Here is a 15379-nt window from a genome sequence, read left to right as displayed (position 1 = left end):
ATGTACAGAAGGTGATGGTTAACAGCCCTTCCCAGGATCATCTGTCCTGAAGGCATTCATTGCTGAGGCAGAGAGAAACTTAAGGAACATGTGGTTTGTGAATTCACGGAGCGGAATACCTTTGTTCAGGCTATGGCAAGCATGCAGGGGAGCAAGAATGTAAAGTGCAGAACTGAAAAGGACCTCTGCTATAAAACTGCGAAGAACATCTGCTATAAAACTGCAACATATTCAAATGGATGGGCTTGGACGAGAACATGTTAAGAGGTCATCCTCCTCAGCTCCTACTTGTATGCTGGAAAGAGCCAACGCCAGGGTGTTATGCCTAGAACTCCCACTTTAAACATGCTGACAAACATTTAAACCAACTCTGCAAGGTGTTGTCAATTGAAATCAAACCCAGCTGAGTTTTACTTAGTGCTATTAGACAAAAGTTCACAGTAGTACCAGTAGACACCGTTTCATAGGATAAAATCTACTTTTTGTTTTGAAGATTGTTAAAAGGGATGAGTTGAGTTATCGTGTAACAGCAGTAAAATGTGATTTAGATTGCTGTCCGTGTTAAATATTGGTAGAGTGTCAGTGCACTGCAAGCAGTTTCTCATTATTTCCAACAAACCATTTTTTCCATTAAAAAGTTACAGCAGTGCCCCTTGCTGCAGCACACTCCGTCCCTCATTTAGGAAAATGTAAAGGCCCCCATCAGTTCAAACAATTGCTTCTTTTACCATTTTCTGAGTTGCACAATCTGCAGCTTAAGAATTTGGGTCCGATGGTACAGGCTTTATAAACAACCTCTGTAAGGACTTGTACAGAACTAGTGTTATACACCATGTTGCCCAGAGTAATCTAGTTTGTCGTCAGAGTTTCTTAAAATATTTCACCCCTGCCTTCCTGAGGTAGGCCCACCTAAAGTGACTGGAGTAGTTGGGAACCATAAAAATGACAATACTTGGTTCCTCAAATACAGATTATAATCAATAACTGTATAATCAGCCTCAGTGATCACTGCTGCGTAATAAATGACGAACAGTGTATTAGCAGATATCTTTTTTCTGGCAGGGATGTGTTTTTATCATTTCCCTCTCCAAGACCTTCTGATTCACTTGAACCAAAGTGTGCAATTAATCTCATTAAAAGTCCCAGTTCCAAACAGCATAGTACAAAGGGCATACACCTGCCTCTCAATTAGTTTGATTCCCAGGACTCCCCGCTACACCTGGGATAGCACAAGACTGACTTTCAGCAGCTGCTGGACTGAACACGCATCAGTGGTGATATTCTACACTGGTGGGGAGCCAGAATAATGCATCAATGCTGGAGATGGAGCTTTGAACACCATGCTCTCCTGCCTGGAGGATTGCATGCTGTAAGTAGTTCCTGTGGGAAATACTGAGGCTGGGGTAAAGGTGGCAAAGTAACTGAATTTATCAATGTAAATTAGAGGGGCATTAGTATCGCGGCAGGGCTCTGAAGTCTGTCGCTGCGTTGGCATCTGTGGCAGTACGAGCCTTTACCACATGGATTCAATAAAATGGTAGAGCGCGTGGAATTCTTGAGTGTGATTGAAAACATGTTATTCACCACTGGTGACAATTATTTGACGAAGGGGAAATAAAAGGATAAAAAGGTAACAGATAAAAGGCAAGATTCAACATTTCACCCCTTTGGCAGACAGCATCTTCTCAAGTAACAAAAAAATGAAGATAAGCTGTTGAATAGTAGCAAATTCAGGGCTAGTAAAACAGCTGCAGGTATATAGATTGCATGTTGTCTAGACAAATCCAATTGCAGCCAGCCAGATAATGACTTGTCCTTCTTTGAAGTCAACAACTACACTCGATTTCAAATGCTTCTTGCCACAATTCATATTCTACAGGATAAACCAATTTGACTTCAACTTATGACCTTCCCCAATGACATGGGCTGCAAGAGACGGCCAGCTCACAGCCTTAGTTATTCCACTCGCATCAATGCTGAGCAAGCCATGTCTGCAGAGGGCAGCCAATTTTGCCAATGCAGACTTTGCTACGCTTGCCAAGGGTAGAATCAACAACAGATTTGCAATGTTCATTGCACACAATGCCCTGATAATGGTCCATCACACTCCATGAATATGTAGGATGACCAATGTGTCCTATTCTCTCAAAACAGTGAGAGACGTCTCTCATTTCCAAAATTATCACTGATGACTGAAGCTACAAGAGCAAATTCCTCTTGCCTGATGCCACTCTACGCCAGGAAGAGCTGAGTGACAGAGTCCCGACACAATTACTAGGAGCTCTGATAACCCAAATGTTTGTTGCTGGGTGGTGTTGCCTTCCTGTGTACCTGGAATCAGTACTCTGCATGTTCGTCATTGGACCTACACATCAAGGAAAGGAACATGTTGTTGTCCTCGATCTCCCTTCTTGATCAGATGAAGAAAATACAACAAATTTCCCTTCCCACGTTGCCAAATAAAGAAAGTGTTATCAACATAAAGCTGCCCAAGGTGAGGGTGTGTTGAGATCACATTGCATCGATCGTGTCATTGTGTCTTGCTTTGTTTGTAAAAAGGTAAAGTGTTTAAAAGGAACCTTTACAAGATAACACTGCCGCATTATAAAAATGAATGGATGCAGAGATAAGGAACACTTGCATTAATATAGCGCCTTTCACGACTACCGAACGCCTCAAAGTGCTTTACAGATATAGAAACATTTCCTTGTGTAACTATAATGTGAAATATTATACTGAGCCAGGACTTCATTAATGTACAGAGCATGGGAAACACATTGAATGATTCAAAACCAATCACTGCATTACTGATAAATACTCAGGTGCAGTGCAGAAGACTAGTGGAGATGCTACAGCACAGCCTATCAACAGCAGCTTGTAGAGCATCCAGAGCACCAGGCTGCAGAGGCAGCAATAGAATGCTTCCATGACAGGAAGAACTTTGAAGTATTCCCTTAGTTTTCTCTCTCTCTCACACACCATTTACTGGCAGCTAGCTGTTAGCAGCATTAAATGTAAAATCAAATATGGACCATGTCTTACCAGTGCCTGTACCAGTGGGGTCACCTCCTTGAATCTGGAAAAAGAAAGAAGCTTCCTTAACAGTAGCAACAACTTGAATATCTATAGCGCTTCTCACATACAGAAAAAATTCTCATAGCATTCTACACTGGGGAGAGAAATCTGGGGACTGTTTTACATTGCAGAGGTATACAGTAGGCACTGAGCAGAATGGAAAAATAGAAACGAGTGAGCCGGGGAGGGGCGTGAAGGTACAGTAAAAGGGAAGTGTACAGAGGAGGTTTTTGAAAGCGGGCACAGAAGTGACAAGACTGAGGATCTAGAGATGGAGTTCCCAAAGACAGGAGCATAATGAAAAAGGATGGCCCCTAACAATGAAACTGGGAACAAGAAGCAACTAAGTGTGAGAGGAACAGAGGGCTTGACGAGGAACATCAGATGACAAGATATCGCTCAGTTAAGGTGGAGGGAGACGATGAGGACATCTGAACATCCACACATTATTTTGGGATGGCCCATTCAGTCTTACCAACAGGGGATAGTTGCAGGGAACCCTCACCCAGGAAAGAGAAGGCAGCAGTGGGCTAACTGGTTGCCCTACTGGCCAAACCCTGGGCAGAGAGCTGAGAGAGTATCAGATATCAAGCATTTGGCTTATTGTCGAGCTAGGAAACAAAGTACACAGAAACGACAATGCATTCAGGAGGGATAGGGAAGGAAAAAAATATACAGAAGCAGGGGGTGGCAGTATTGATCAAGGATAATATTACACTTCTACAGAGGAATGATATACTAGAGGATTCAAAAACTGAATCTGTTTGGTTAGAGTTAAGGAACAGAAAAGGAGCTGTTACATTGCTGGGTGTTTACTATAGCCCCCCAAATAGTGAGAAGATGATAGGGGAGCAAATCTGTGGGCGAATTTCAGAGAAATGTAAAAATAATAGCTAAGTAATAGTAGGGGACTTCAATTACCATAATATAGACTGGGGGAAAAACAGAGTAAACGGCAAAGAGAGTGAAGAATTCCTAAAATGTGTACAGGAGAACTTTCTTAAACAGTTCCTAGCCCAGTGAGGAATGAAACAGTGCTGGATCTAGTTCTGGGGAATGAAATAGAGCAAGTGGAGTGTGTTTCACTGGGAGAACATCTGGGTAATAGTAATCATAATATAATTAAGTTTAAAATAGTTATGGAAAGGGACAAAGAAAAATCAACGGTGAAAATACCCAACTGGAAGAGAGCCAATTTCAGTGATTTGAGACGGAATCTGGCACAGGTGGATAGGAAACAAAGATTGGCCAGGAAAACAGTAAATGAGCAATGGCAGGCCTTCGGGGCAGAGATAGTTTGATTACAAACCAAGCATATTCCCCTAAGGAGGAAAGATGGGATATCCAAAGCTAGAACTCACTGGATGACAAAGGAAATAGAGGTTAAAATAAAATAGAAAAAGGAGGTTTATGACAAATGTCAGGCACAGAATACAATCAAAAACCAGGCAGAATACAGAGAGTGGAGGGGGAAATTGAAAAAGGACACAAGAAGGGCAAAGAGAGTATGAGAAAAGATTAGTGAGCAACATAAAAGGGAACCCAAAAATCTTTTATAAACATATAATAAGTAAAAGGATAGTTAAAGGAATAGTGGAGCCGAGGACAATAAAGGAACTCAACTTGTGGAGGCAGAGGGCATAACGGAGATACTGAATGAGTACTTTGCATCTGTCTTCACAAAAGAACAAGATGAAGTTAATGTTGCAGTGGAGGAGGGGGAAGTGGAGATATTGGATAGGATGAAAATAGATAGAAAGGAGCTTCTAAATAGGTTGGCATCACTCAAAGTTAAAAAGTCACCCAGTCCAGATGGAATACATTCTAGGCTGCTGAGGGAAGCTCGGGTGAAGATTGCAGAAGCTTCTAAACACAATCGTTCAATCCTCCTTGGATATGGGAGTGGTGTCAGAGGACTAGAGGATTGCAAATGTTACACCCCTGTTCAAAAAAGGAGGGGAATAAACCTGGTAACTACAGGCCAATCAGTCTAACGGCAGTGGAGGGAAAACTACTAGTGACCATTGTCAAAGACAAAATTAATTCTCACATGGAGAAGCATGAGTTAATAAGGGACAGCCAACATGGATTTGTTAAATGTAAATCGTGTTGACTAACCTGATTGAGTTCTTTGATGAAGGTAGTGCAGTAGAACATAAGAAATAGGAGCAGGTGTAAGCCATTCGGCCCCTCGAGCCTGCTCCGCCATTCAATAAGATCATGGCTGATCTTCTACCTCCACTCCACTTTCCTGCACTATCCCCATAAGGTAATGTCAGAAGTGGCATTTGAACCCACGCCCCTGGAAAGGGACCAGAATTCACCAACCTTTGGTAAGGCAAGGATTAACAGTCCTTGAATCTGGCGCCTTCGACCACTCGGCCATCCTGACACATATGTATATATAGACTTTCAAAAGACATTTGATAAAGAACCACATAACAGACTTATTTGAAAAATAGAAGCATATGGTATTAAAGCGACGATGGTAACTTGGGTACATAATTGGCTAAGGGATAGGGGACAGAGAGCAGTGGTGAACGGATGTTTTTCTGACTGGAGAGAAGAATGCAGTGGGGTCCCCCAGGGGTCGGTATTGGGACCATTGCTTTTCTTGTTATATATAAATTACCTGGGCTTGGGTATAGAGAGTACAATTTTGAAGTTTGCGGATGATACAAAACTTGTCAACGTAGTAAATAGTGAGCAGGATAGTAGCAGACTTCAGGAGGACATAGACAGACTGGTGAAATGGGGAGACACATGGCAGATGCAATTTAATGCAGATGTCTGAAGCGATGCACTATGGAGGAAACAACATGGAGAGGCAATCTAAATGGTACTATTCTGAGGGGGGTGCAAGAGCAGAGGGACCTGGGGGTGCATAATCACAAATCCTTGGAAGGTGACAGGGCAAGCTGATAATGCAGTTAAGAAAGCATATGGGATACATGACTTTGTAAATAGGGGCATTGAATACAAAAACAAGGAAGTCATGCTAAAGCTTTACAAATATCTGGTTAGGCCTCAGCTGGAGTAGTGTACAATTCTGGGCACCATACTTTAGGAAGGATATCAAGGCCATGGCGAGGGTACAGTGGAGGATTACCAGGATGATACCAAGGATGAGGGACTTCAGTTAGGTGGAGAGATTGGAGAAGCTGGGATTGTTCTCCTTCTTCTTCTTAGACAGTCCCTCGGAGCCGAGGATGACTTGCTTCCACATTAAAAATGAGTTCGCAGGTGACTGATGAGTCCAATGCGGGACTTACAGTCTCTGTCACAGGTGGGGCAGACGGTGGTTGAAGGGTCGGGTGGGTGGGGTGATTGAGTTGACGTGCGCTCCTTGCGCTTGGCTTCCGCTTGCTCCCGGCGAAGAGACTCGGTGAAGTTCTCCTTATAGGCAGGGTCTACTCAATCTCTCCTCATAGGACAACCCCCTCATCCCAGGATGCATTCAAGTGAACCTTTGTTGCACTCTCTCTAAGGCAAGTATATCCTTCCTTTGGTGGCACCTGCAAGATTAGAATATCCAGTTCTTATAGAAACATAGAAGATAGGAGCAGGAGTAGGCCATTCGGCCCCTCGAGCCTGCTCCGCCATTTAATGAGATCATGGCTGATCATCCAAATTCAGTACCCTGTCCCTGCTTTCTCCCCATATCCCTTGATGCCTTTAGCCTTAAGAAATATATCTAACTCCTTCTTGAATATATTTAATGAATTGGCCTCAACTGCCTTTTGTGGTAGAGAATTCCACAAGTTCACCACTCTCTGGGTGAAGAAATTCCTCCTCCTCTCAGTCCTAAATGGCTTACCCCTTATCTTTAGACTGTGACCCCTGGTTCTGGACTCCCCCGCCATCGGGAACATCCTTCCTGCTTCTAGTCTGTTTAGTCCTATTAGAATTTTATAAGTTTCAATGAGATCCCCTCTCATTTTTCTAAACTCCAGCGAATATAAACCCAAATGACCCACTCTCTCCTCATATGTCATTCTTGCCATCCTAGGTATCAGTCTGGTGAATCTTTGCTGCACTCCCTCCATGGCAAGAACATCCTTCCTCAGATAAGGCGACCAAAACTGCAATACTCAAGGTGTGGTCTCACCAAGGCCCTGTACAACTGCAGCAAGACATCCTTGCTCCTGTACTCGAATCCTCTCGCTATGAAGGCCAACATACCATTTGCCTTCTTAACCGCCTGCTGCACCTGCATGCTTACCTTCAGCGACTGGTGCACAAGGACACCCAGGTCTCACAGAATCACAGAAACCCCACAGTGCAGATAGAGGCCATTTCGGCCCATCGAGCCTGCACCGACACATATCCCACCCGATCCCCGTAACCCCTACACCAACACATATCCCACCCTATCCCTGTAACCCCACGTATTTAATCCCCCTAACACTAAGGGTCAATTTATCATAGCCAATCAACCTATCCCGCACATCTTTGGACTGTGGGAGGAAACCGGAGCACCCGGAGAAAACCCACGCAAACACGGGGAGAATGTGCAAACTCCACACAGACAGTCGCCCGAGGCCGGATTCGAACCCGGGTCTCTGGCGCTGTGAGGCAACAGTGCTAACCACTATGCCACCGTGCTGCCGTCTCGTTGCACTTCCCCTTCTCCCAATCTATTGCCATTCAGATAACAATCTGCCTTCCTGTTTTTGCCACCAAAGTGGATAACTTCACATTTATCCACATTATACTGCATCTGCCATGCATCTGCCCAATCACCCAACCTGTCAAAATCATACTGGAGTTTCTCGGCATCCTCCTCACAGCACACATGCCCGCCCAGCTTTGTGTCATCTGCAAACTTGGAGATATTACATCTAGTTCCCTCGTCTAGATCATTAATACATATTGTGAATAGCTGGGGTCCTAGCACCGATCCCTGCGGTACCCCACTAGTCACTGCCTGCCACTCGGAAAAAGACCCGTTTATTCCAACTCTTTGCTTCCTGTCTGCCAACCAGTTCTCTATCCAAGTCAGTACCTTACCCCCAATCCCATGTGCTTTAACTTTACACGCTAATCTCTTATGCGGGACCTTATCGAAAGCCTTCTGAAAGTCCAAATACACCACATCCACTGGTTCTCCCTTATCTATTCTACCAGTTACATCCTCAAAAAATTCCAGTAGATTAGTCAAGCACGATTTACCTTCTGTAAATCCATGTTGACTTTGTCTGATCCTGTCACTGTTTTCCAAGTGCTCTGCTATTACATCTTTTATAATGGACTCTAGCATTATGACAAGTAGTTTAATTGTTACAGCCCCTGGGTACCAATATCGTAAGGCTAGATATTAGGCAGTAAAGGTGCACCCCTGATTATCAGGGACAGAGTCCATTTACGAGAGAGACTGGTGACACTGATCCCGGGAGAATGTCTAGTACAGACTCGATATTTGTATCATCAGGGCATTCTGGAGGGGGAGGGTGAACAGCCAGGGGTCGTGGTCCACATTGGTACCAACGACATAGGTAAAAAGAGGGTTGAGGTCCTGCAGCAAGAATTTAGGGAGCTAGGGGCAAGATTAAGGAGCAGGACCTCAAAGGTTGTAATCTCTGGATTACTCCCGGTGCCACGTGCTAGTGAGTATAGGAATAGGAGGATAGAACAGATGAATGCGTGGCTAAAGGGATGGTGCAGGAGGGAGGGCTTTAGTTTCCTGGATCACTGGGTCTGCTTCTGGGAAAGGTGGGACTTGTACACGTCGGACGGTTTACACCTGAACCAGAGGGGAACCAATATCCTTGCGGGGAGGTTTGCTAGCACTGCTGGGGGGGGGTTAAACTAACTCGGCAGGGGGATGGGATACAGAGTGGAGCTATAGTAGGGGGTGATGTACAGCCAAATACGGAGGGAAAAACAAGTCAGCAGGGAAGGCAGAGCAAATATGTGAAGGCAAAAGGGAATATGGCAGGGCTGGAAGGCATTTATTTTAATGCAAGGAGTCTTGCAAATAAGGTGGATGAACTGAAGTTGTTGTTGAACACATGGGAGTACGATATTGTTGCTATCACGGAGACATGGTTGAGGGAGGGTCAGGACTGGCAGCTCAATATTCCGGGGTATAGAATCTTCAGGCGAGACAGAAGGGGGTGTAAAAGGGGAGGGGGTGTTGCAATATTAATTAAGGAGTCAATTACTGCTGTAAGGAGGGATGATATATTAGCGGGTTCCTCTAATGAGGCCATATGGGTAGAACTTAAAAACAAAAAGGGGGCAAGCACTTTGCTGGGAGTGTACTATAGGCCCCCAAACAGTCAGGGGGAGATAGAGGAACAGATATGTAGGCAAATCTCAGAAAAGTGTGAAAATAATAGGGTAATAATAGTGGGGGATTTCAACTTCCCCAATATAAATTGGGATAGTCAGAGTGTGAAAGGCTTAGAGGGTGCAAAATTCTTAAAGTGCATCCAGGAGAGCTTTTTGAGCCAACATGTAGAAAGTCCTACAAGAGAGGGGGCGGTACTGGACCTAATTCTAGGGAATGTAGCCGGGCAGGTGGTGGAAGTGTCAGTAGGAGAGCATTTTGGCGATAGTGACCATAATTCGGTGAGATTTAAGGTGGTCATGGAAAAAGACAAAGACGGCCCGGAAATAAGGGTTCTAAATTGGGGGAAGGCCGATTTTAATAAGATAAGGCAGGATCTGGCCAAAGTGGACTGGGAGCAGCTACTTATAGGAAAATCCACATCAAAACAGTGGGAGGCTTTCAGAAGGGAAATAGAGAGAGTACAACGCCAACATGTTCCTGTAAAGGTCAAGGGTGGGACCAAGCAAAGGGAACCTTGGATGACAAGGGATATACAAAAATGTATTAGGAAAAAAAGGGGGGCTTTTGGCAGTTACAAAAGACAAAAGACGGAAGAAGCCCTAGAGGAGTATAAAAGGTGCAGGGGCATACTTAAAAAGGAAATTAGGAGGGCGAGGAGGGGCCATGAAATAACACTGGCGAGCAAAATAAAGGAAAATCCTAAGATGTTTTATAAGTATATTAAGGGCAAGAGGATAACCAGGGAAAGGGTAGGGCCCATTAGGGACCAAAGTGGCAAGCTGTGTGTAGAGCCAGATGAAGTAGGTGGGGTTTTAAATGAATTTTTTGCCTCTGTGTTCACTATGGAGAAAGACGATGTAGACATAGAAGTCAGGCAAGGGGACTGTGACATACCTGAACATATTAGCATCGAGAGGGAGGAGGTACTAGCGGTTTTAGCAGGCCAAAGAGTGGATAAATCCCCAGGCCCGGACGAGATGTATCCCAGGCTGTTGTGTGAGGCAAAGGAGGAGATTGCAGGGGCTCTGACACAAATTTTCAGAACCTCTCTGGCCTCAGGGGATGTACCAGAGGACTGGAGAACAGCTAACGTAGTACCATTATTCAAGAAGGGTAGCAGGGATAAACCAGGGAATTACAGGCCAGTGAGCCTAACATCTGTGGTAGGGAAATTATTGGAAAAAATTCTGAGGGACAAAATTAGTCTCCACTTGGAGAGGCAAGGATTAATCGGGGATAGTCAGCATGGCTTTGTCAAGGGTAAATCATGTCTGACCAATCTGATTGAATTTTTCGAGGGGGTGACTAGGTGTGTGGATGAGGGAAATGCTGTGGATGTGGTTTACATGGACTTCAGTAAAGCTTTTGACAAAGTCCCGCATAGGAGACTGGTCAAGAAGGTAAGAGCCCATGGGATCCAGGGGGCCTTGGCGCGTTGGATCCTAAACTGGCTGAGTGGCAGGAGGCAGAGGGTGATGGTCGAAGGTTGCTTTTGTGACTGGAAGCCTGTGTCCAGTGGGGTACCTCAGGGATCGGTGCTGGGTCCCTTGCTGTTTGTGATCTACATTAATGATTTGGATGAGAATGTAAAAGGTATGATCAGTAAGTTCGCGGATGACACGAAAATTGGTGGGGTGGTAAATTGCGAGGAGGAAAGCCTCAGGCTACAGGACGATATTAACGGGTTGGTCAGATGGGCGGAAAAGTGGCAAATGGAATTTAACCCTGAAAAGTGCGAGGTGATGCATTTTGGACAGACAAATAAGGCAAGGGAATACACAATGAGTGGTAGGACCCTAGGAAGTACAGAGGGTCAGAGGGACCTTGGTGTACATGTACATAGGTCCCTGAAGGCAGCGGAACAGGTAGATAAGGTGGTTAAAAAGGCATATGGGATACTTGCCTTCATTAGCAGAGGCATAGAATATAAGAGCAGGGAGGTTATGATGGAGCTGTACAAAACGCTGGTGAGGCCACAGCTGGAGTACTGTGTGCAGTTCTGGTCGCCTCACTATAGGAAGGATGTGATTGCTTTGGAGAGGGTGCAGAGAAGATTCACCAGGATGTTACCTGGGATGGGGCGCCTCAGCTATGAAGAAAGACTAAACAGGCTGGGGTTGTTTTCCTTGGAGCAAAGGAGGCTGAGGGGGGACCTGATTGAGGTGTACAAAATGATGAGGGGCATAGATAGGGTAGATAAAGAGGAACTTTTCCCCTTAGTAGGGGGGTCAATAACAAGGGGGCATAGATTCAGGGTAAGCGGCAGGAGATTTAGAGGGGATTTGAGGAGGAACTTTTTCCACCCAGAGGGTTGGAGTCTGGAACTCACTGCCTGAAAGGGTGGTAGAGGCAGGAACCCTCACAACATTCAAGAAGCATTTGGATGGGCACTTGAAATGCCATTGCATACAAGGCTATGGACCAAATGCTGGAAAATGGGATTAGACTGGACAGGGATTGATGGACGGCGCAGACACGATGGGCCGAAGGGCCTCTTTCTGCGCTGTAAAACTCTATGACTCTATGACTGCAGCCTCTTGGAACTTGATTGATTGCCCTAAAGGGTTGGATAGAAATATCAGAGCTTTTCCTAAATTGGTCTCGGATATTACTTTGTATCTCCCAGGGGGAGGTGGGTTGATGGCATGCACCATGTCTATATGGGGCAGGTTTTGATGGGCAAGATGGCTTTCTCCAGTTATTCTTTTCGTACATTTATATATAGCAGGGGTTAGAAGCAGAGTGAAGTTCCCTCTGCACCATCTCATCAATCACTTCCAAATCAAGCAGAGCATTACGTAGATGCAAATTCTACCCAACTACTGCAATGTATCTTAATCCTAACCAGCAGAGCTCTCTGACTACATCAGTGTGACATTCTGTACCGTGTAACTAAAAGCACTGCAGACTCTCTCAGCACATTTCTGTATCACTTTCAACACTAACAACCTTTAACACCACAAATTTCAGTTGAAGAATTTTTTCATTCCATACACTCCCTGATAGTTTAAAATTTATATTTAATAGCAGGTGAAATTGTCACACTAGTGATATTCAAACAACTGTTTACATTTTAAGTAAAATACCATCTGAAGTGCACTTTTATAATTATGAACACATCTTAATTACATACTAGTTTATGTCTAGTGGTGGGACCTTGATACTTGGTTGGCTGAGAGGGAGGAGAGATTCAGACAGCGGGAGCACAAAGGCTGATAGGGTTAGGATGACCAGGAAGTCTAAAACGCAAAGGACAAATAAAATAGCGGAAAATGCTTAAAAACTGTTAAAATTGAACGCTAAAAATAAATGAAGTAAATCAGAAAAAAATTGGGAAGTTGGATTAAAAAAGGGAAGTATGGGCGGAGAAAAAATGACTGTCGAGTGTTGTAGTGAAATTGATTGTTGAGGTGTGATTGGTTCATGCAAACCATGTGATCATGTAGCCACCACAGACCAATCAGCAACATTGGAATGCCTAGAATCAACAATATCTTTCTTCCAGATAAACAGCTGCGAACCTTTTAATTTTGACTGCCAATGTTTAGATTAACATACTTTTGTAACATACAAAATATTGTTTTGTATTAAGTTTTTTTTTTAAACAATCATTTTTAACATCACATAATTAAGAAGTTGCCAAAACAAACAAATGGACAGGCATCTTTCACATTCTGAATTGGTTTGCAAAATTGGTAAAGTGGGAATGGAATTTTTTTTCCCTTTTAAAAAAAAACTAGTTAGGATGTGGGTGATGCTGGCAAGGCGCCATTTAAAGATTTTACTCCTAGCAACACCATCTGGCACTTCCAACTCAAGTATAACCTAGGCTAGAGACAGATAATTCTCCATCTGCTCTGCACCAGCATGCCTGAACTCCAAATGCATTGGTGTGAATGTTACCATTCCCAGTGCCAGCTACCCGAATGGTCTCTGAGCAAGAATGCTAAATTATGACTAGTTTTATACTGTGGACTTGTGTTCACTAAGGATTGGATGTGTTCAAAAGTTGCCTCAGGGTAGGGCACTTACTGCTGTCAGAGGCAGAAAAAAGACTTTTCACCACGTCAATCAAACCCCAAAGGTAAAAGGTCGGTGTGTTGATTCCAGGCTAGATAGCACTAACACAAAAGCTTGCTATTTCATAAAGGTTTCTTTCTCTTTTGTACTTAATTACTCCAAAGATATGCCATTCATAAAACAGAAGACAGATGTTGCTATACTCTGTACGATGTTAGTTTTCAAGATCTTCAAACAAAAGCCTGACCCAAATCCTCAAAAGTTTGAGGTGTTTTTGCAGAGTTGCACTCTATTATACCAATCTTGTGAATTTGTAGTGTTATAAATCTCATCATCAAGAAACTACTCATGAAATAACGCTGGACGGCCAGCTGGTGGCGCCGTCCAAGGAATATAAATACTCAGGCGTGGGCCCCAGCTTTCCAGGGACATTTTGTAAGACAGGAACTAGTGAAGTACAACTAGACCTCCATGTTCTGAAACAAGTTGATTAAAACCTTGCTTTATGCTCAAACCAAGTGCGTAGGGAGTTTTATTATGTCATACAGTACACACAATCTCATACCTATCCCTACATTGCAGGGAACCCTATCTCACTGGGGGAATGCCAGCCAACAGCACTGCACTATCACGAGGGAACAGTAAGCAGCAAACTAGTAAATAGGAAGGAATTCAAGAGATGGTAAAGGTTGGGAACAGGAAGTTTAAGGAAACATAAAGGTGGCTCACAGTGAAATAAAGCAATCTTTTAAAAATCACTGGCCTGGGTTGTACGCCACCATGTCAGACAGAGCGAGGCTAGAACGTAAAAGCCTCTCCACGCAGAAATTCATGGTCTGTGAATTTTCATTTTAAAGCTTTGAATTCAAATCTATATATTTTAATTAGGACTATAGGATAACAAGTAAATAAATTATGTATTTAAAAATTATATCAAAAACTATCTGTGTTTAAAAAACCATCAGGATAATTTTACCACTTTTGAGCTAGGGAAATTATTTTTTTTAATAGTATTTAGAAGAGTTGACAGAATAATATTGTTTGTACTTTTGCAATAACTATGAGAACTTGAATGAACCCTAATGTAAGATGGGCACGAGAGTAAGTTGTGAGAGTTGAACACCTGGCGTGAGCACTACTCATAAAATGCTTTCAGCAAGGCAGACTTAAAAAAAGAACTATCTGCCAAATTTTAAAAGATGGTCTGTTTTTGTCTTTTTCTCTCATTGACTTAAATGAAACCTACAATATAAAGACTGGTTTAAACTGGTTGGTTCATGAAACTATTTAAATATTTTTTTTTTTTTAATTGGGGCACTGACCACTGTTCTTGCAATACAGTGAGCGATATTTTACAAGAGGCATTTCAAACACATCTCACACTGAGCAGGTTACACGTCAACAAGAGCAATAGACCCACCATGAAGTTCCGGATGGATCTGTGAAAGATTGTTCCATCGTAATATCCCTTTTTGCACAGTTTGATGAAATTTTCACATGCCTTTGGAGTCTATAAAATTCAGAGAAAAGAAACAACTTTATTTTCTCGTATGTAATCAGAAACCCCTCAATCTTGCCAGTATCTGCAGTATTTTGCTCGTTATCAGTATTTAGGACACGTGGAAGTTTGAGTAAACCAGGAGTATAATTATAGATTCTTTTATGCCAATCGGCCTTGGTGTAGGAGGTGCTGATCTGCAGAAACCACTTCCTGTTATGAAGTAACCTTGTTTAGTACAAAATACCATCAACACAAACAAGGTCATCACCACATTTGTTGGAATCAGAGATTTGAACTTTGTAATTGCACTTACCAGAAATCCAGACTGTACTTCAAACCCCTGTATATGTAATTTCCTACAGTTATTGTTCCCACTTTAGCTTAAAAAATTGCTTAAAATAGCATCAATGCATTAGTCACTTCTTTATACCCAAATGACAAACATAGTGGCGGCATACAACTTATACGCTGGAGTTTGAGTCCCCAAC

General features: G+C 43.3%; 1 protein-coding gene across 1 annotated transcript in view; it reads right to left on the bottom strand.

Annotated features, from left to right (window-relative positions):
• Positions 1–14922, bottom strand: part of LOC147104596 (RING-type E3 ubiquitin-protein ligase PPIL2-like) — a 193272-nt gene extending 178350 nt beyond the window's left edge. Inside the window, exons 1-2 of the mRNA XM_085961990.1 lie at positions 14811–14922; positions 3043–3076 (exon numbers count right to left, since the gene is read on the bottom strand). Coding sequence (XP_085818116.1) covers positions 3043–3076; positions 14811–14813 — 37 coding nt within the window. The 5' untranslated portion in view covers positions 14814–14922. The remainder of the gene's footprint in view (positions 1–3042; positions 3077–14810) is intronic.
• Positions 14923–15379: the final 457 nt, after the last annotated feature.

Source organism: Somniosus microcephalus, chromosome 19 (assembly GCF_052327205.1).
Source record: "Somniosus microcephalus isolate GS21.2 chromosome 19, FLI_Smic_1.0, whole genome shotgun sequence".
NCBI classification, from domain to species: Eukaryota; Metazoa; Chordata; class Chondrichthyes; order Squaliformes; family Somniosidae; genus Somniosus; species Somniosus microcephalus.
Note: the sequence above shows the minus strand (reverse complement) of the source record. Positions and strands in the feature narration are given on the sequence as shown.